Source organism: Ruditapes philippinarum, unplaced genomic scaffold, assembly GCF_026571515.1.
Source record: "Ruditapes philippinarum isolate M1 unplaced genomic scaffold, ASM2657151v2 ctg2584_1_1_1_1, whole genome shotgun sequence".
Taxonomy (NCBI): domain Eukaryota; kingdom Metazoa; phylum Mollusca; class Bivalvia; order Venerida; family Veneridae; genus Ruditapes; species Ruditapes philippinarum.
The window spans coordinates 26286-48684 of NW_026857148.1; the positions used below are offsets into that span (position 1 = coordinate 26286).

General features: G+C 33.2%; 1 protein-coding gene across 1 annotated transcript in view; it reads left to right on the forward strand.

The window, feature by feature from the left end:
* Nucleotides 1-22399, forward strand: part of LOC132748934 (lon protease homolog, mitochondrial-like) — a 29773-nt gene that overhangs the window by 4092 nt on the left and 3282 nt on the right. The window contains exons 3-21 of the mRNA XM_060738605.1: nt 2027-2146; nt 2633-2703; nt 3304-3408; nt 3872-3981; nt 4337-4398; nt 4617-4681; nt 6839-6897; nt 7325-7408; nt 7718-7849; nt 8595-8683; nt 13187-13325; nt 13840-13962; nt 14516-14659; nt 18510-18632; nt 19045-19161; nt 19478-19618; nt 20125-20290; nt 20693-20904; nt 22090-22254. Of these exons, the coding sequence (XP_060594588.1) occupies nt 2027-2146; nt 2633-2703; nt 3304-3408; nt 3872-3981; nt 4337-4398; nt 4617-4681; nt 6839-6897; nt 7325-7408; nt 7718-7849; nt 8595-8683; nt 13187-13325; nt 13840-13962; nt 14516-14659; nt 18510-18632; nt 19045-19161; nt 19478-19618; nt 20125-20290; nt 20693-20904; nt 22090-22254 (2227 nt within the window). The remainder of the gene's footprint in view (nt 1-2026; nt 2147-2632; nt 2704-3303; nt 3409-3871; nt 3982-4336; nt 4399-4616; nt 4682-6838; nt 6898-7324; nt 7409-7717; nt 7850-8594; nt 8684-13186; nt 13326-13839; nt 13963-14515; nt 14660-18509; nt 18633-19044; nt 19162-19477; nt 19619-20124; nt 20291-20692; nt 20905-22089; nt 22255-22399) is intronic.

Here is a 22399-nt window from a genome sequence, read left to right on the forward strand (position 1 = left end):
GATTAACATAAGTTTGTTATAGGGTATATTTTGTGTCCCATCTATAACTTCTTCATAATTAGAGGGATTTTGAAAATACTTGGCACAAAAAATTACAATAATAAGACAATATGTCAAGCACACCTGCACCCCTACCCTCCAAGGTCAAAGTGACACTTAGAGGTCAAAGCTTAACATGATAGATTTTTAATTTTTGTGTTTCATTTGATTTCTTTAATAAATTTATTGTTACATTTGCAGATCTAGCAGAAAGTCCTGAGATCCATACCTCAATCTTTTGAAATAACACAATTTTATGCTTCATATAAAACTTCCCCGAGACGGGGATGTTGGTAACTCTGTTACAAATTCTTGTTGTTTTTATCCCCCGCCGAAAATTTTCGGCGGAGGATATAGAAATAGTCTCCGTCCGTCCGACCGTCCGTCCTTCCGTCCGTCCGTCCTTCCGTCCGACATTTTTGTCCGGAGCATATCTCTAAAAGTATTTGAGTTATCAACTTGAAACTTCATAGGTGGATAGACCTCATTGAGGAGGAGTGCAGTGCACAAGAATGATAACTCTACCTTGCATGATTTTTGAGTTATTGCCCTTTGTTATTTTTCAAAATTGATTTTTGTCCAGAGCATAACTCCAAAAGCCTATGAGATATTAACATGAAACTTCATAGGTGCATAGATCTCACTCAGGAGGTGTGCAGTGCACATGAATGATAACTCTACCTTTCATAATTTTTGAGTTATTGCCCTTTGTTATTTTTCATACCTAATTTTTCACCTGAGTGGATCATAACTCAAAAAGTGTTTGAGATATCAACATGAAATGTCATAGGTGGATAGATCTTATTGAGGAGGAATGTTTTATGTGGATAGACCTCATTGAGGAGGAGTGCAGTGCACAAGAATGATAACTCTACCTTGCATGATTTTTGAGTTATTGCCCTTTGTTATTTTTCAAAATTGATTTTTGTCCAGAGCATAACTCCAAAATCCTATGAGATATTAACATGAAACTTCATAGGTGCATAGATCTCACTCAGGAGGTGTGCAGTGCACAAGAATGATAACTCTACCTTTCATAATTTTTGAGTTATTGCCCTTTGTTATTTTTCATACCTAATTTTTCACCTGAGTGGAGCATAACTCAAAAAGTGTTTGAGATATCAACATGAAATGTCATAGGTGGATAGATCTTATTGAGGAGGAATGTTGTGCGCAAGAATGATAACTCTTCCCTTTACATTTTTTGAGTTATTGCCCTTTGTTTTTTTATGCTATTTTGTCCAGAGCTTATCTCAAAAAGTATTTGAGGTATCAACTTGAAACTTCAAAGGTGGATGGATCTCATTGAGGAGGAGTGCAGTGCTTAAGAATGATAACTCTACCCTGCATTATTTTTGAGTTATTGCCCTTTGTTATTTTTCAAAATTAATTTTTGTCCAGAGCATAACTCAAAAAGCCTTTGAGATATCAAAATGAAACTTCATAGGTGCATAGATCTAACTCAGGAGGTGTGCACTGCACAAGAATGATAACTCTACCTTTTATAATTTTTGAGTTATTGCCCTTTGTTTTGTTTTTTTCATACTTAATTTTTCAATTCAATTTTTTTCTCAAAAAGTATTTGAGGTATCAACTTGAAACTTCATAGGTGGATAGATTTTACTGAGGAGGGATGCAGCACACAAGAATGATAACCTACCCTGCATTATTTTTCAGTTATTGCCCTTTGTTATTTTCATTCATCAGTATTCACATAGGTTTCAAATCTGTAATCACTATAGCCATCAGTTTTCATTACCAAAAGACCTCTTAAAATAGAATTTTTCTGTTCTACTACATATACATTCTTCAAATGAGCAAACACATTCGGCGGGGGATGGCCATGTTGACATGGCTCTTGTTGATATACTGTTACTTGATTTACAAACCGTAGGAAAATATCAAACACTTTGCAAACTGCAAAAATTCATCAAAAATTAATGTATTAAATGTAGTGAAAACTAACAGTTTTTTTTTTGAATTGCAGTAATGAGAACGATGTTGTAGAAAAGCTGTCAGATATTTACAGTGTTGGAAGTTTTGTCGAGATCACTGGAATGCAAACATTTGAAAATAAGCTAAGAATGACTGTAAAGAGTATTAGAAGGTAAGTAATTCCTAATTTTATTTTTTCACCCATGTCTGTATCTTTAGTAAAAAAACACAGAAAATTTCTGTCTTTTTATTTCGAAATTTTCAATCAGAAAGTTTCATATTATAATGGTGATAAAAACGTCAGTCTGAAACTTGTCATACTCACAGACAAGAGATGCTTCTGCGGACAAGAAACAGAGGTTTCAAGGTTTTGGTTCTTATCATTTTATTAGTTGTTTGGATTTTAATCTGACTTGGGGCTGGACATGAAATTCTCTATACAAGCTGTTGTATGAATGGCCAGTTATTCAATGTAGAGCATGCATATGTCTTGAAATAGATATGTGCTATGGACATGTAATAGCTTCATTTAAGTGGAAACTCAATATTCTTGATCTTTACAATACTGATTAGACTGAAAGAAATAAGTTGTTAAAAATATATCATGAAAAATATGAATGCTAAGGATTCAGTGTGCACTATTATGAATTATTTGCAGGATATCTTTGATACAAGAACTCCATGAGCCAGATATTGGTGATGATTTAGAAGCAGTTGCTAAACATTTAGGTATGATGTTTTACCATTATTTCCAAAGTTTAATTTTTGAATGATTGCCTAAAAATACTTGGATGACCAATGTATTTGTCATGAAAGGCACAGAAAGGAATAAATGTTTACTTCTTTAGAAAGGGCAAACATTAGTTTAACAGTGTTTAAATAATAGTTTTAGAGCATGTAAGATTTTTGAACCTGAAGAAAGTGGTGCTTAATATAAAATTATTTTTTATAAAAGTAACAACATGAAAACAGAGCAGTATTTTGACCACACAAAGTACCAAACTATTGTAGATCTAACTGTTACTCGAAATTATTTATCATATGTTTAGTTAACTCTTACTGTGTAATATTTATTTCCAAGCAACAAGTTATGCTTTGAAACTAAAATTGTCTGCATAATTATAATTGCAAGAGAGTTTTTTATCAATATAATAAAAGTAAGTAAATTTGCAAGGTCATACTTCATACTTGTAACATGATATACCAGTCATGTTGGAAGACAGTCCTTGAAGGATTGATTGAAAACAATCTTACAAGTCCGCTAACTTTGCATTCATTTAGAATTATAATTGTTGATATTTTTACAGTGTTTTTTATTCTATTTACCAGTTCAACGATTAGATAAACAACAACCTGCGAGAATTACCAGGAGACAGAGAAGATTAGGTCGTTTAAAGAAGGATGACACACCGAAATGTCTTAGTGGTGTTAGAGGTAGATATAATATATCTTGTAACAAGTGAGACAGTGTTAAGTAAACAGGATTTGAATTCTTGTTGGATCTTCTTTTTATAGAAAAATGACATGTAAGTTTAACAGGATTTTGGTCCAGTCTTGTCTTTTAAAGACTATATTTCAAATGTCATTCATGCAAGTTCATTTTGAAGAGAAATGGAAAGATTTTAAAATTTGAGAAATGATCAGATGACACAGATTTATTCAATTGCAAGGGTAAAATCTGTTACTGACAGCAAAGTTATAGACACATAGTGCAGTAAGATTAATTATCAAGCCTATAATGCCAGTAAGATATTTGGTTAATTGTCAAGCCATATAATTGGTTATGTTCAGTATTACAAAAATCACTGGCAGTATAGGTTGAAATGTTAAAAGAAATGTTTAATAGTTTGCTGACATGCCTTGATTTAATCTGGTATAAATTTTGTTATTTTTTAAGATGTATTCTCACACAGAGGTGAGATGCTTAGGGCTGTACAGCATGGAGTGATCATGGTGGAAACTGAAAACTTGAAAGATGAACATTTCATTAAAGATGAGGAAATGAAGGTAAGCAGTATATTATGAGGAGTTGCATTCTTTACATAAACAAATAGTTTTGAAAATTTTACATTTAAGGTGTAAAAATGGTAGATTTTAAGCTTGTACTATACAGTTACTGATTATGTCTCATGAAAAAATGTGCTACCGAGTACTGCAATTCCAAATGTATAAGTGTAAATATTTTTAATCTTAGAACAAGTGTTAGTCAATATGGAAACTCATGATATTTGTACATGACATTGAAATTTTCTTTTTTTGCTGGCATTACTTAATTCCCAAATAAATTTGCAAGAAACATTCTAGAAATTTTCATAAAATTTTTGTTACAATGTTACCTAACCATTAAATATTTATGTTGCAGTCATTAGTTGGTGAGATCTTAAAGACAATCAAAGAGATTATTGTTCTCAACCCCTACTTCAGGTAAACATCTCCTTTCATTGTTAGTGCTCTAACTTTTCTGTTCATTTGAGAATTATTGACTAGTGCTTTTTCAAATACAAATTGAAAGTTATTTTCACTTGCTATCATGTTGCTTATTTATTTACTGTTTTCAATAAAATTTGGCGAAGGCATTTTAGTTAACTTCACTGATAAAACTGAACCATGGTAAGATTCACGAAATTGTTTGACTATTTTAGAGCACATATACAGTTAGAAGTCGGCTCAAAGATGTATGAGAATCCATCATATTTAAGTGATTTAGGTAAGAACATCAACACCCCTTGCTATTCCTTGTATCCATAACAGACCTTGGGCAAAAAATGGATCATTATGGTGCTTAGTAGTTTTTCGTTTGAATAAGCATTTGTTTTTAGCTCGACTATTTGCAGAATAATCGAGCTAATGCAGTCATCAATTTGTTGGCGTCAGCGTTGGCGTCCCTGTGGTTAAGTTTTTGCGTGTAAGCTGGTATCTCCATAACTACTGAAGGGAATGGATTGAAACTTGACACATTTGTTCTCTGTGATTATCTAACATTATTGGCACAAGTCCCATAACTCTGATTGATTTGCTTTTTTGCTTAATTATGCCCATTTTTCGACCTAGAAATTCTTTTTTAAGTTTTTGCGTGTAAGCTGGTATCTCTATAACCACTGAAGGGAATGGATTGAAACTTCACACACTTGTTCTCTAAGATTGTCTAACATGATTGGCACAAGTCCCATAACTCTGATTGCCTTTTGCATAATTATGCCCCTTTTTCGGCTTATAAATTCTTTTTTAAGTTTTTGCATGTAAGCTGGTATCTCGATAACTACTGAAGGGAATGGATTGAAACTTCACACACTTGTTCTCTTTGATTATCTAACACATGATTGGCAGCAAGTCCCATATATTGCTCTTTTGCAAATAATTAGTGCTCCTTTGTTTGACTTAAACTTGTTCTGTGTTATCTGAATGGTATCCATAACTTATTGTTTGTGTATTACCTTCGAACTTGTTTGCTGTATTATCTAATATGGTTGCCCAATCCAAATAAACTTTGATTTTATAATTGTTATAATTATCAGCATTTATGTATCTTAAAGTTTTCGGCTTACGATCATTCTGAAGTTATGCTGTAAGCTTCTATCATTCCATAATTGCAAGTTTGTCTTTAGTCAAAATTATATTCTAACTCTAAACAACTGGTATTATAGTATTAAATTTGTACTCTTTTATAGACATATGATACTTGTACTATTTTTGACAATTTTCATTCATTTATAGTATATACATGTCATTAATAAAGCCTTACTCACAATGTCTAAGTATTTATCAATGAATTTTTGTTGTTCAACTTTTCTATATGGTATGTATATTTTTATGATAATAGTATCATTTTAGAATAATCAAATACTGTTATACACTACAGTGACTATAATACAGTCTAATCCACTTACAACGAGATTGGTTTTAATGAGATACTGCTTATAACGTACATTCTACTGTGTCCCTGCCTTTTTCCTTCTATTTTCCTTTCATTTTATATCGTTTATAACGAAATCGGTTTTAGCAAGATACCGGTTACAACGTATATTTATATTCGACGTCCCATGCATATTTTTCAGAATTTTAGCGAGGTCATGTCTGCATCAGTTTGACACCTTGAGAAAAGCAATGGTGACCAAAAACAAAGGACAATTAAGGAAGAAATTGAAATTTTTGAGTAATTAGCGCCTTGTGTTTTGTCAGCGCTCCGGGCTAAATTGTCCTTTTAGCGATGAAATGTCTTAACAAAACAATTTTATTGAGTGATTAGCACAAAGGAAGCGATTAATTTCTTTCAGTGTTATTTGATGTTCATGAGAAATATACTGCATGACTTTTGAAAACGAACTTTAAAATGTACATATTAATAAAAACCCATGTGGTTGAACGTAGTATTATGTGTTTTTATATGTTTTGTTTAAATTCTATGATAGCTAGATATATTTATATACATGTTTATTTAAATAAAACAAATGCTTCTGAGTGCAAAGAGTTACCTCCCATTATGTACTCTTTAATGATGCTTGACGGTTTCGGATTCTACAATTTGTTATGTCCCAGTTATAATGAGACCCGGTTATAACGAGGAATTATGTGAAGTCCCGATGATCTCGTATCCAGAGTGCACTGTATATGAAACTGATTCAGGTTACTGACTTTGAATACTTTGCTTCAGAATGATGTGTTCAAATTCTGATAATTCTGCTATGTGATAAGGCTATAATCTAGCTTATTAAAAGTGTACTAAAGCAGAAATGGGTGTTTGAAATTTTTCTCCACCCTACTTGTTTGACAAAGTAAAAAGATAAAAGCAAAGTAACTAAAAATATACTGGTAACTTTTTACAGGATCACTATTATTGTAATACAGATTGTGAATGTTGTTTTAGGAGCTGCATTGTCAACAGCTGATTCTGAAGAAATACAGAAAGTCATGGAAGAAACAAATGTAAGATGCCTTGTTTATACATTTTCGACATTTACATCATTGCTGAAAACTCCTGATAAAATCTTTTTTTACTGAAAGATATTGTTCATTAAATAGAATTGATTATTCTGCTGCATACAATGTAAATATAATGTTGACTGCAAATTTTGATAAAAGTTGGTAAGTTTTTGGGTTTTTTTTAATAAAATTTTCTCATGGTTTATATGATCCAACATGTTGAATCCTAAAAAGGTTGTTTTTTTTTCGAGTTTTCCTACAATTTATTCTTATCTCTTGATTTATGTACTTCAGAAAACTAAGATTTTTTTCTTATTATTTTGAGGTTTTTTTCTTCTGTTCTTGTAAATTTTCTTATGTTGAGTTTGCTTCTTATAATTTGTTTTATCATGTACTTACTGACTAATTGAAGCCATGTTTACTTTTCTAGATTCCTAAAAGATTATCTCTGACATTAGACTTGGTGAAAAAGGAACTGGCTGTTAGTAAATTACAATTAAAAATTGGGAAAGAAGTAAGCTTTTCTTTTTAAAAAACTGTCCTAGGTAGGTCGTTGCAAAATTATGAAGAATTGCCTAATGATAACCTGCATATTTACAATTTTGCATTATGTGATATGTTTAATTGTGAGGCTGATGACAACATATTCCTGTTTCATTTTATCAGAATGTGCAAACCCTTTTTAAAACCAATGTCTGTATCGTAAAATGTATCGCCATATTACTAGGTTGGCATTACAAAGCCCTATCAGAATAGGTTAAATTTATCTGCTCTTTCAAGTTGATAAAGAGTTAATCTTGCGTATCTTGTTGTTAATATTTAGGTGGAAGAGAAGGTGAAGAAACAACATAGAGAATATATGTTACGTGAACAAATGAAAACAGTGAGGAAAGAACTGGGTATCGAGAAAGATGATGCTGAGGGTTTTGAGGAAAAAATGAAAAAGAGGACTAAGGTTTGTACATTATTTTGATTTCTTTTCATAGATTATTAAAGCTATTGTAGAGTGAACAAAAAATTTATGTATAGATATTTGTTTTTAGAATTCAATACATGTTCGAGCATTTACTACAGAAAACCACCAAATCCTTTTCTCAGTTCATTGACAATACTATTGCTTGTTAACCACATCTCAAGTAATCAAGCAAATATTAAAGTCAAGCTCTCATCTGGGCCTCTGTGGTTGAGTGGTTAAGGTCATTGACTTCAAACCCTTTCCTTTCAACGTTGTAGGTTCAAGCTGCACCAGCATCTTGGTATTGTTTCATGTGAGAAAGCTATCTAGCTAGCTTACGGAAAGTTGGTCTTTCTGCTTAAAAGCCTGTTTGTGCTTGAAATAATGCACAAAGGGAGTGGCACCTGATGTCTTCCTCCAGCAGTAAACCAGTAAAATTCGATGAAATAGTTTGAATTGATATAATGGCAGTTATCTCTTTTTCATGATATTACCAGAATTGTATCATATGGCCTGGGACCTTAAACCCTTTAAGTGTTAGTGATAATAATAAATGACATTTACCAGCAAGCGTAGAGTCAGGCTTGCCATCAAATCCTTGCTGTGTGACCGTCTGGTATGCTGTTGGCTGCCTTGTTTGTAGAGTGTATGATAAAATGGATTAACTTGCAAATGTATATGTTTATGCAGGTCTTAAAATGGAGCTAGAGTTTTAACAGGACTGGCCTGTCTTGTTTTATTTCAGGATCTAATTATTCCAGACCATGTACAGAAAGTGATAGATGAAGAGTTTAAAAAGTTGTGTAGCCTTGATAGCCATTCCTCAGAGTACAAGTAAGTACATGTTAATCCAGAAAATTGGCACTTTTATTACATAAACAAAATAAGTTATTTTACAAAATTGGGATTTTATAACATATAAAATACAAGTTATTCTAGAAAATAGCAATTATATTTGGTATATATTAGGGATGGCAACAAGTTACCGGTTAACCGAGTACTCGATCAAACGTCCGAATATCGGTTAACAAAATTGATATTCGATTACTCGGAAAAATATATATTTTCTATTTTTTTGCGATTTAGAAAGATTGGTATATCCAATTAGTTCAGAAATTCGGAGATTAGCATGTATCTTCATAAATACACGTTAAATGCAATCAAAACATCCTTGCAGAGGTGCAAAAATGATATCATAAATTTAACAAGGCGATCAACAGTTTGACACGCGCACCTGTGTCGCTTATGTCATCCAGCCTTTTATGATATTTAATTACCTTTAATTGTGTAGCCAAAGTAACTGTTTTGAAAACAACAAAGGGCCGATTGCTATCATGAATGTAAGAATAAAGGTAACTAGTATTTAGACCAGGTTAAACTTTTGTTGCCGCCGATCAGTCTATATTATTTCAAGAAGAAAAAAGATATATGAACTGTTATACATGTTTAAAACTTGATATTGCATTAATTAAAACGTTGTAAAATATTATGTTGTTGATTTAATTATAATTAATTTGTCTCCCGTGCAGTCCTATTTACTATCTACAGAATTCTATGAATTTAAATAGAAAACGAAAGTAGCATGCGGACGGTGTTGATATTGTGTGATAAACTTTGAAGATCACTGGCAATCATCCGAGAAGCCGAGTACTCGATCGGAAAAATGACCGAGTACTCGAGTATTGATTTTGGTATTCGTTGCCATCCCTAGTATATATTATAAGTTATTCTAGAAAATAGGGATTTTATAGAGTACAAAATACCAAATTAATCTAGAAAAAAGTATAATTGAGTATATAACAAGTTTTTAAAAAAGTTTTCATAATGTATACAGTGAAAGTGGAAAAAACGGACTCTGAGAAAATCTGAACTCTCTAAATACCGGACGATTAATTCAGTCCGTTAAACTATTGCATTAAACATTGACAGTACCGGAATCTGTAAAAACCGAATATCGGATGGCTGATAGGGGACTATGAAGGCTATTTTAGAGATAATTACCCTGACAATACTGGGTGAATAACCTTGTGTACTTGTCAATTGGTTGTGTCTAATACGCTAACTGAGCGGTTATGGAACACTGATTGTCTGATTTGTTTATTATGTCTCTTTTCACTCTTTGATTTATAATGAAGTAAAACATAGATATTACAGTTTTATATCAATGCTAAAATGCACGAGGAATTGGTAAGTTAAAATCAGTATGAATAAAAAATAGAGTATTTTTATACTGCGTTGCTTTTGTACTGCGAATTCACTTAAATTCATGGGCATGAAATTTCGTGGTTTAATCAAAAAGGGCATTTTCGTTGGTTCTTAAATTCGTGGATTTTCGTTTTCTTGTTAAAAAAAATTCAGTTACCTAGCAAAATAATCTTAAACTTAATCGCCAAACATTTTTACTTACAACATGTACATATCTTTACTTGTCACACAGCGCTTGTCAATAAATTTAATCCTTGCCTCTTGGCATAACTTATATAGCACAGTTATTGCCGATAATTGACTGCAATTAACACATTTATGTGACATGATATACACACTGCCCCTGTAATTCGCCGGTGTAAACATCGCATGATTTATACGACACCTGACAGGTTAAGTTTACACCCTTAATTGGTCTTAACATATTTGACAGTACTTAACTACACGCAACGTCACAGCGACTGTGTAAATTTACATGCATAAAAATTTATCTCGGTAAATAAGACGAGTATGTGTGGATCTTGTATTTTTTTTTATATCTTGTAAAAATCGGTGGTGTCTTTGATGTTGACGGAATAGCATTCGCACAAATACAGATTAAAATTCATATAAACTTGATCATTTAAAACGACAAAAGAATGTACAATAAGTCTGTTTTAGCGATCGCATTTTTTTTATAGTTTTGTGTACTAACGACATTAATATCAAAGACTGCCTGGGTTCCCATATTTACTCGATTATGTCAAGTATTCTTGTTGACACAATCAAGTCCTAGTAGACTACAACGATCAAGTACTATATGCGACATTTGTGACAGTAAATTGAGGACATATAATCGAGTTTTCTTTCAAGTGTCTTAAATATTGTAAACGGATTTAATATGTCACTAACCTGATTATCTGTCTGTATATACATCCATTTCACGAAATATCGGCCGGAACAGAGCCGACGCTTGTTTGTTATACATAAAACAAAGACTGGGGAAGAAGTATTTGTTGGGATAAAAGTTCGTGGGACCTTAAATTCGTGGATTGACCTACCCACGAAAACCACGAAAATTCGTGCCCCACGAATAATAATGATTTTACAGTATATTCATTTCCCAAAACATCAACGCAATGGAAAAGACAGTTATCGGCCCAAGTTATATTCTATCGTCAAAAAGAATTCAACGAGAGCTATCTATAAGTGACCAAGTTGAATGAATTAAAGACAGTGAAACTTTGCCAAGAACTTCAGAATCTTTATCTGGCAAATATGACATCAAAAAAATTTACAGTGAGGGGCATTATTAAAAATAAAACAAAGTAAACTATGATCGTTAAATCATTATCAAGTACCCAAATGTAAACATGTGCGGATATAATAGGACTTATCGTTATGAGGTAACTGGTGTTCATTTTAAATCAAAATTTTATTGTCCCCCGCCTTTTCGAAGAAAAAAAAAGGGATATAGAAATAGGCTCCGTCCATCTGTCTGTCTGTCTGTCGGTCCGTCCGTCTGTCTGTCCGTCTGTCCCGTCTGTCCGTCCGTCACACTTTCGTGTCCGGTCCATAACTTTGTCATTTATCAAAGGAATCTGAAATAACTTGGCACAAATGTTTGTTATAATAAGACGATGTGTCATGCGCAACAACCAGACCTCTACCTCCAAGGTCAAGGTCGCACTTGCTCATTCAAGGTCAACATTGTCTATTTGAGGGTATATGTTGTGTCCCGTCCATAACTTTATTATCTTTGAAGGGATTTTGTAAATACTTGCCACATTTGTTCACAATAATGAGAGGATGTGTCATGCAAAACAACTGGTCACCTACCTCCAAGGTCAAGGTCACACTTGGAGGTCAAAGATTAACAAAGTCTGTTATAGGGTATTTTTTGTGTCCGGTCCATAACTTTTTCATAGATCGAAAGACTTTGTAAATACTTGCCACAAATAGTCACTATAATAAGACAATGTGTCATGCAGAACACCTGCATCTCTACCTCCAACTTCAAGGTCACAGTTAGAGGTAAAAAATTAACATAGTCTGTTTTAGGGTATATTTTGTGTCCGATCAAAAACTTTTTCAGGATTTAAAAATAATTAGGCACAAATAGTCATAATAAGAAGACGATATGTCAAGTACAACACCTGCACCCCTACCTCCAAGTTCAAGGTCACACTTAGAGGTCAAAGGTTAACTGTCTGTTATATGGTATATTTTGTGTCCTGTCCATAACTTCTTCATAGATTAAGGGATTTTGACAATACTTGGCACAAATAGTCACAATGATAAGATGATATGTCATGTGTAACACCTGTGTCCCTACCTCCAAGGTCAAGGTCACACTTAGAGGTCAAAGATTTACATAGTCGGTTATAGGGTATATTTTGTGTCCGATCTATAACTTCTTTATAGTTCAAGGGATTTTGAAAATACTTGGCACAAATAGTTACAATAATAAGACGATATGTCATGCATAACACCTGCAACACTACCTCCAAGGTCAAGGTCACACTTAGAGGTCAAAGCTTTACATGATAAATTTTTAGATACTGTGTTTCATTTTATTTCTTTAATAAATTTATTGTTGCATTTGCAGATCTAGCATTGATCATAATTTTGGACTGAAAGTCCTGAGATCCATACCTCAATCTTTTGAAATAGCACAATTTTATGCTTTGTATAAAAATTCCCTGAGGCGGGGGACGTTGGTTACTCTGTTACAAATTCTTGTTGTATTTAGATGCAATAATGTGACAAAAATAAATAAAACGTGTTACTTGTTAATTCATCATTTCTTTATTTAGCAATATAAGTACATATGATCATGAAAATGCAAATATACAACATCCATTGTAAGTCAATGCTCAGTACATAGGATCCTAAAAGGGACATTGAGAAAACCAGACAAAACCCTCGGTCTGAAAGCCATGGATTTTTCTCAACTTTCACTGTATTATATAAGTTATTTCAGAAAATTGGGATTTTATTCCTATACAATATTCTAGAATACACATTTTTGTAGAAAATAGGGATTTATCTCGTATATAAGTTATGATAAAAAATGTGGAGTTCATTCGCTATACAATACAAGTTATACTTGACAATAGGGATTTGAAATGTTATATCTGAAATATATTATAGTGTAACCAAGAATTACCTAGACTGGTTGACCAACCTACCATGGGGAAAATACAGTGAGGAAAATATAGATATAAAACTAGCTGAGGAAATATTAGAAGAAGACCACTATGGTATGGAAGATGTTAAAAAGAGAATATTGGTGAGATTTTATTTGATCTGGAAGTAAAATGTGGTGATGAAATTTTGTTTTGATTGTTTAAAAAAATATATTGATAGGGTTTATTTAACTTGTTCTACAGGGTTGTTATTAAGAGCCAGCTGCCTGCCAGATTGGACCGTTTCAAATCTAAAAAGAAAATATAAAAAGTCTAGTAAAATATATTATCAAGGTTTTAGTTTACTTGTTATATGAAAAGGATAGCTTTTAAAATACAAAATATACATGTATTTTGAACCAGTCTTGAAGTTATATTAGAAAGCATCAATATGCACTACAGTATATTCTGGAAATAGGTATGAGGTATTAATCTGAGATACATTGCTTTGCAAACAGTTTGTTTAAAAAATTAAAAAAAAAAAACTGAATTTTAGTTAAAATGATACAAATAGACCAGCTGTAAAAGGAATTGAATTTAACATGTATATTGCTTTGATACTGAAAATTGTTTGGTGATTGCAGAAATGTTTTTAAAATATATTTCTGTATTGTGTAGGAATTTATAGCTGTGAGTCAACTTAAAGGTAGTAAACAAGGCAAGATTCTATGTTTCCATGGTCCCCCAGGTGTAGGTAAAACTAGTATAGCAAAATCTATAGCCAGGGCATTAAATAGAAAGGTATGTTCTGAGTGATTAATTTATTCATTTCCTACTGAAAAATTCTATACATTTTCAATTTTGTTTCGAAATTTGTAAAGTTTAAAAGAATAATTCATTTTAGATTGTGTATTACTTTGTAACTCTTTGTTTAAAAGAACATCTATATTACGCAGAGGGGCGTCTGTGGCCAAGTGGTTAAGGTCCTTGACTTCAAACCACTTGCCCCTCACCGCTGTGGGTTCGAATCCCGACAGAGACTTTGGATTCTTTCATGTGAAATAGCTATCCATCTAGCTTAAGAAATGTTGGTGGTTCTACTCAGGTGCCTGTTCGTGCCTGAAATATTGCACAGAAGCGCACCGGAGGTCTTCCTCCTCCAGTAAAGCTGGAACGTCACAAAAAGACCTATACTGTGTTGGTGTAACATAAAACCCAAACAAACATGTTACGCAGAAGGCGTACATTTTTAAAATTGTTCAAGAAAAATTCATTTTATTTAAATTTTATGTTTAATGGTAAAATATTTTTAGCAAAATTTGTGCAAATGTCCTAATGAGAGCTACTTCATCAGTATTACAGATTTAGTGTAGGTGGAATTTATGATGTAGCAGAAATCAAAGGTCATCGTCGTACATATGTTGGCTCCATGCCAGGAAAATTAATCCAGTGTTTGAAGGCAACACAGACTGAGAATCCGTTAGTTCTAATAGATGAGGTGATCATAATTTTATTTTTGCTTTTATTTTATATGCCCGAAAGGGCATATTATGTTATACCCCCTGGCGTCCGTCTGTCTGTCTGTCCACACTCACAGGACAGTAATTATGTGGCTAGAGGGACAATAGGTAACTGTTCTTTCTCTTTGATGTCATTCATCCCGTAATGCTTTTATGTGGCTATTTTCTTTTGCGTGGCTAAAAAGAACAAAAGAGAGAACAATAGAGTAGCCACATTATTACTCTCCTGTTAGAACGTCCGTCCGTCCGTTAGCAATTTGGTTTCCGGAGCATAACTTAAGTTCCATTTGGCCCACAATGTTCAAACTTCATAGGCTGATTGTCCATATTGGGTAGAAGACCCCTATTGATTTTGGGGTCAAAGGTCAAGGTCACTATTACCCTAAAACTGAAAACAGTTCCGTCCGTTAGCAATTTGGTTTCCGGAGCATAACTTTAGTTCCATTTGACCCACAATGTTCAAACTTCATAGGATTATTGTCCATATTGGGTGGAAGACCCCTATTGATTTTGGGGTCAAAAGGTCAAAGGTCAAGGTCACTATTACCCTAAAACTGAAAACAGTTCTGTCCAATAGCAATTTGGTTTCTGGAGCATAACTTAAGTTTCATTTGGCCCACAATGTTTAAACTTCATAGGATGATTGTCCATATTGGGTAGAAGACCCCTATTGATTTTGGGGTCAAAAGGTCAAAGGTCAAGGTCACTATTACCTGAAAACAGTTTCCGGAGCATAACTTAAGTTCCATTCGACCCACAATGTTCAAACTTCATAGGATGATTGTCCAAATTAGGTAGAAGACCCCTATTGATTTTGGGGTCACAAGGTCAAAGGTCAAGGTCACTATTACCTTAAAACTGAAAACAGTTTCCAGAGCATAACTTAAGTTCCAATTGGCCCACAATGTTCAAATTTCACAGGATGATTGTCCATATTGGGTAGAAGACCCCTATTGATTTTGGGGTCAAAAGGTCAAAGGTCAAGGTCACTATTACCTTAAAACTGAAAACAGTTTCCGTAGCATAACTTAAGTTCCATTTGACCCACAATGTTCAAACTTCAGAGGGTGATTGTCCATATTGGGTAGAAGACCCCTATTGATTTTGGGGTCAAAAGGTCAAAGGTCAAGGTCACTATAACCTTAAAACTGAAAACAGTTTCCGGAGCATAACTTAAGTTCCATTCGACCCACAATGTTCAAACTTCAAAGGATGATTGTCCATATTAGGTAGAAGACCCCTATTGATTTTGGGGTCAAAAGGTCAAGGTCACTATTACCTTAAAACTGAAAACAGTTTCCGTAGCATAACTTAAGTTCCATTTGACCCACAACGTTCAATCTTCCTAGGGTGATTGTCCATATTTGGTAGAAAACCCATATTGATTTTGGGGTCACAAGGTCAAAGGTCAAGGTCACTATTACCTTGAAACTGAAAACAGTTTCCGGAGCATTACTTAAGTTCCATTTGACCCACAATGTTCAAACTTCATAGGATGATTGTCCATATTGGGTAGAAGACCCCTATTGATGTTGGGGTCACAAGGTCAAAGGTCAAGGTCACTATTACCTTGATACTGAAAACAGTTTCCGGAGCATAACTTAAGTTCCATTTGGCCCACAATGTTCAAACTTCATAGGATGATTGTCCATATTAGGTAGAAGACCCCTATTGATTTTGGGGTCAAAAGGTCAAGGGTCAAGGTCACTATATCCTTAAAACTGAAAATAGTTTCCGGAGCATAACTTAAGTTCCATTTGGCCTACAATATTCAAACTTCATAGGATGATTGTCCATATTGGGCAAAAGATCCCTATTGATTTTGGGGTCACTAGGACAAAGGTCAAGGTCACAATTACCTTAAAACCAAAAACAGTTTCCGGAGCATAAATTAAGTTCCATTTGGCCCACTATATTCAAACTTCATAGGATGATTGTCCATATTGGGTAGAAGACCCCTATTGATTTTGGGGTCACTAGGTCAAAGTCACTTTTACTTTATTACTGAAAACAGTTTCTAGAGCATAATTAAAGTTCCAATTGGCCCACTATATTTAAACTTCTTAGGATGATTGTCCATATAAGGTAGAAGACCCCTATTGATTTTGGGGTCACAAGGTCAAAGGTCAAGGTCATTATTAATAATTTAAGTATTAATCAACCTACAGCTGTAAAATTTTATAGGATGAACAGCTAATTCCCATGTCTTACAAATGCTTCATCCTTACTAAAAAAAAAACAACAACACTTTCGGGCATATAATGCTCCGCCAAGCGGTGCTCTTGTAACTTTTGTACCTGTCTTGTGTGGCACACTGCAATTCAACAACCATTAAAAATGTAAGAAACAGTGATAATGTATGAATACAAGAATTTTTTCACCAGTAAATTTCATTACAAAAAATGGGCAATTTCTTATATGAAGAAGGTAGGCAAGGTGTCTGCTTGAGAAGCACATTTCATCTGGTTAACCTAAACCGGCAAGTTGGAAATGGCTTAATAATTTCCACACTTACTTATCAATACAATGTACATGATATTGCCAAGTTATATAAATGTGCCATCCATTTCCCCAGTAATTTCCCTTTTATCACTTTGAAAATAGGGCCTTGTATGGTTAACCTATTCCGCCAAGTTGGATTTATAAAAAAAATTTCACCTAATTACTTAATTTATTAAATGAAATCTTTCATATTTGGTAGTTGATACCTTTAACAGTCCTCTAATTTTTTGTGGGGTTAGGCGTCTCTAGGTCAAGGTCAAGGTCACTTGTGTAAAAAAATAAATCTAAACATTTCTGCTCATACAGCCTTTATTTTTAAGTTAATGTCTTTCATGTTTATAATAGTTATACCAAGGGAGGTCCTCTTCCTTTTCCTTTAGTAAGGGGTCATTTGGGTCAAGGTCACCAATGTCAAAAATAGACTTTTTACACTTTTACAGGTGTATTAACTTATTCTATCGACAGATGTCTTGTATATTTTGTAGGAATATAAAATTGAGGTATTCTCATTTGGATGGAGGTAGGGTCAGTTGGGTCAAGGTCACCAGTGCTTAAAAAAGATTTTTACACTTTTGCTCATACAGCCTTTATTTATTGACAGATTTGTATTATAATTGGTAGGAAGATAACTTACATGGTATTCTTCCTTTGGATGGAGTTAGGGGTCAGTTGGGTCAAGGTCAACAGTGCTAAAAATAGATTTTTTACACTTTTGCCCATACAGCCTTTATATATTGACAGATTTATTTCATATTTGGTAGGAAAATAAGTTGCATGATATTCTTCCTTTGGATGGAGTTAGGGGTCAGTTGGGTCAAGGTCACCAGTGCTAAAAATAGATTATTTACACTTGCCCATACAGCCTTTATTTATTGACAAATTTATTTCATATTTGGTAGGAAAATAACGTGCATGATATTATTCCTTTTGATAGAGGTAGGGGTCAGTTGGTCAAGGTCAAGGGTGCCAATTACAGATTTCTACACATGATTTGGTTTTCTTCATGAACTGCGATAATTTGCTTGCATCTCTTAGTAACAAATTGTTCTTTCTTATCATTTAAAAAAGTGTTAACAATTAATGAAGGCATTTACTTACGAGTTTAATAGCTTAAGGCTTTTGAGAGAAATAATAAAGATGAAAAGGCTAAGATGGAAAAAGAAACTGAAGGATAGAGTAAAACATGCTCAGGTGAGAAGACACATACAAATTAGCTACTTCACTCTCTAAAGTTAAATTATTGACAACAGTGAGTTTATCAAATCAAACACAGATTCTTGTTTATTTCATAGGAAGATGTCATTATAATTTGTGTTACTTTTTTAGGTTGATAAGATTTTCAGAGGACATATAGGAGACCCTACATCAGCATTGTTAGAAGTATTAGATCCAGAACAAAATGCCAACTTCTTAGATCATTATCTTGATGTCAATGTTGATCTATCTAAAGTAATTATCACTTTGTTAGTTGTTGATTTATATTATGACGATAAATTAAAACTTGATGATATCTTGTTTTTCTTCCAAAATTTAGAGATGATACAGAATTTCTTAGAACACCTTAGGTTAGTACAGGAAATTTTGTTATAAGAGAAACTGATATAAAACACTTTAAGGGGACAATTTTTTGTCTGTATTTAATCAAAAATAGCTGTAAGTATAGATTTTCCTGGTCTTGAAGGTTGAGGCTTCTGTTCCATGACTTTGAATTCCTATGTTTTGTTCATCAAAGTTGACTGAAATTTTGACATATACACAACAGAAGACATACTGAGAAAGATTGGAAATTATGAAAAACTTAGCTTATAGTTTGTAGGTGTTGTTATAATGATATATGAAAATAAATTGTAATATATTGTAGGTATTATTTATCTGTACTGCCAATAATCTTGAGAGAATTCCCGGACCATTGTTAGACAGGATGGAGCTTATAGATTTATCTGGTTATGTTGCTGAGGAGAAGTTAGCTATAGCTGAGGTAATATTATATATGTATGGTAATTTTATATACTTACTGGCGTTCGCTCGGTAATTTTATATGTAATCTTTTGTAAACACACTTAATCAGCTATCTACTCCTTTTGTCACAATCTGAAATTTGTGCAGGATATTTGACACATAAGTTTTCCCTCTGTGTTACAGTCTTTTATGAGAGTAAGAAAATGTGCTATACTTTAATTGAAAACTAAGTGATTTTTGTCAAGCTTTTTCTTGGTCAGTATTTTTGCCTTGGAAAAAAAATTCCCTTGCTTTATTTTTATGTTACTAGATATTTCTTTAATTTTGTTTGATAGAAACATTTGGTGCCTCAAGCTCAGGAACACTCGGGAATCAAGGCAGATCAGGTGACGCTATCCCAGAATGCCCTCCAAGAATTAATACACCATTATTGTAGAGAGAGTGGTGTGAGAAATCTACAGAAACATGTAGAAAAGGTATGTGATAATAAATGGAAACTTCTAGCTTCAGAATGTATATGCTATGCTTTATGAAATGATTATGAAATATTTCTGTTTGAGTTACTGAAACAATGTATGAATTTATTCATATTTGTAAAGAATCAATAGAACAATAACAAAGTAACAAGGATTAAACAACAGCCCCAAGATTTACAAAGCAAAATAGAACTAGCAAAGACTTTTAAGTGCAAGTATATATTCTAGAAAATAAGTGCCCGAGGCTACTAAATGTAGCATTAGTCCAATGATAATTGCAAGGTCAGTGTGTTGGGTCTGTGTAGAGGTTTAGACTGCAAAAACTTACCACAAGAAAAAACTCATCAAAATGATGAACCAGGGTTCTCATTAACATCAGATCATTTTTGCAACCATTTTCATTTTTATGTTGAATTTTAAAAAAACAGACACAAGTAATCTATAACTGGCCTTTCCTATAATATGGCAATAAAATAAAATTTAATTTTCCTTTATATTCCTTTCAGATTTACAGGAAAGCTGCATTTAAAATAGTATCTGGAGATGCCACGAATGTTATAGTTGGTTTAAATGAACTACAAGATTTTGTTGGCAAGCCCCTGTTTACAAAGGATAGGATGTACCAGTCAACTCCTGCTGGTGTTGTTACAGGCCTGGCATGGACGTCCATGGGTATTTAGTTTTAAAATATCACTGTATTAAGATAGTTCTTTTCTTTTGAGTGAATGTTCACAAGTGCCAAGTTTTCATATTTCATATAGACAGTTCTTTACTGTTAGAGGCATCATAAAATACCTGTACTATATAGTGCAGACCAAGATCAGCCAGCACATCTGCACCGTCTAATAATGATCTGGAAAGTTGTTTATGTTGACAAATGTTAGTCTACAGTTGGTTTTTTAAAGCAGTTTTCTTAAAGAGGTAATTTGTAAATTTAAATTATTTAAATGGGTTGATAAAATGCTGTTGGTCAAGTTTTCTGTGTGGTCTTTATGACAGACAATACTGTTTTCGTAATGTAGTGCAGTAAAAAAACAACAATAAAAACACATTCCTCTGGATTTATTGTGCTAGGTGGAGCATCATTATATATAGAGACAATCATTAAGAAAGCAGTTGACAATGACCCGGAGAAGAAAGGTTCTCTAGAGATTACTGGTAACATTAGTAAAGTGATGGAAGAGAGTGTACATATAGCATACACCCAGGCTAAGTTGTTACTTGATAAACTAGAGCCAGGAAACAAACAACTCGAAAAGGGCGAATTACATCTTCATATACCAGAGGTAATCCATTCATAACCTCAAAATTTCAATCTTTTATGAAAAAGAAAGAAAAAACAAGAAAAAGAAATAAAAATGTTAAAAAACTTGGTAATTTTAGTTGGTTTAACATGTCGGCAACACTGGCATAGTCATATTTGAACCTAACAGTTTTGCTTTGTTGGGCCTTTTTATCCCCCTATTGCTTTGGGAAGGGATGCATAAAGGTTTGCCCTTGTCCGTTCTTCTCTCCGTCTGTTTGTCTGTAGACTGACAAAACAGTGGAGCTTGGGGGCACATTTCTAGTTTGATTATTTTATTTTATGTTAAACTTAATACATATGTTAAGATTTACCTTTAATTAATTAAACAAGATGAATTGAATAGAAAATTAATTCTTACCTTGTTGCTTGATATTTTAAGAGATTTCAGTATCAAAATGATAAATCTATTAGCATAGAATCTGTGTGCAGAGATATACACACTTACCTGGCTATACTTGTGTTTTTCTAGCTGCAATCATTCAAAGGCATTAAAACAATTAATTCTGTTCAATTATCAAGTTGTATTACACCAACCTTTTGACATTTGCATGAAATAAAATGAAAGCTACCTAGTCCTAGAATTTTAGTTAAATTTCTTTGATAATGTTCTGTAGTCTCAGTCAAATTTTATTTATCTCCCCTGATACAATAGACAATGAAATTATAAAGATAATTAGTTATAAATTTGGCTTTTGCAATATAAATGTAGTCTCTGCATCAGTCAATGGTAACACAAAGAGGGTTTAAACAAGTATTTACCTCTTTTATGATTGTATTGTTTTAATGTCTTAAATCCACTCGCATTGCGGGAAGGATTTAACCATCTTACTAAATGTCCCTATTATTCTTCAGTGCTTAGTGTAGGAGTAGCAGACTTATATATGATTATTGCAATGATCTTGATAGTTAACATCTAGTGCTTTAGGTATAAATTTTCTGCTCTCAAGGTTTTGTAAAAAAAAAGAAAGAAAAAGAGTCAAAATTCATTGTTCATGGAATAAAGAAAAGTTTCTTTTTACAAGAAATAGATCTATGGTTACATTGTAGTTGACAATTCCTTGAAATATTTTTGTGTTTTGTGAAAGCTGTAATAAAAATTTGTAAATTCACAAAAAGACATATATTTTGAATCACATCACATTTATACATGTTACTTTTCTCCTAGGGAGCCACACCAAAAGATGGACCAAGTGCTGGTGTTACCATAGTTACAGCATTATTGTCTCTAGGTCTGGATAAGCCATGTAGACAAGATCTAGCTATGACAGGAGAAATCTCTCTTACAGGCAAAGTTCTAGCTATAGGTGGAGTGAAAGAAAAAGTTCTAGCAGTAAGTTTTATATGGCCTTAGTGATTGCATTGTTATACCTTACTTTTATTCTGCTGCTCTATACTGTTGACTAACTTCAAATTTTTATCTTGATACACCCATATTTGGTAAGTTGATCAAGAAATTCAGAAGGTTAATGGCCAAA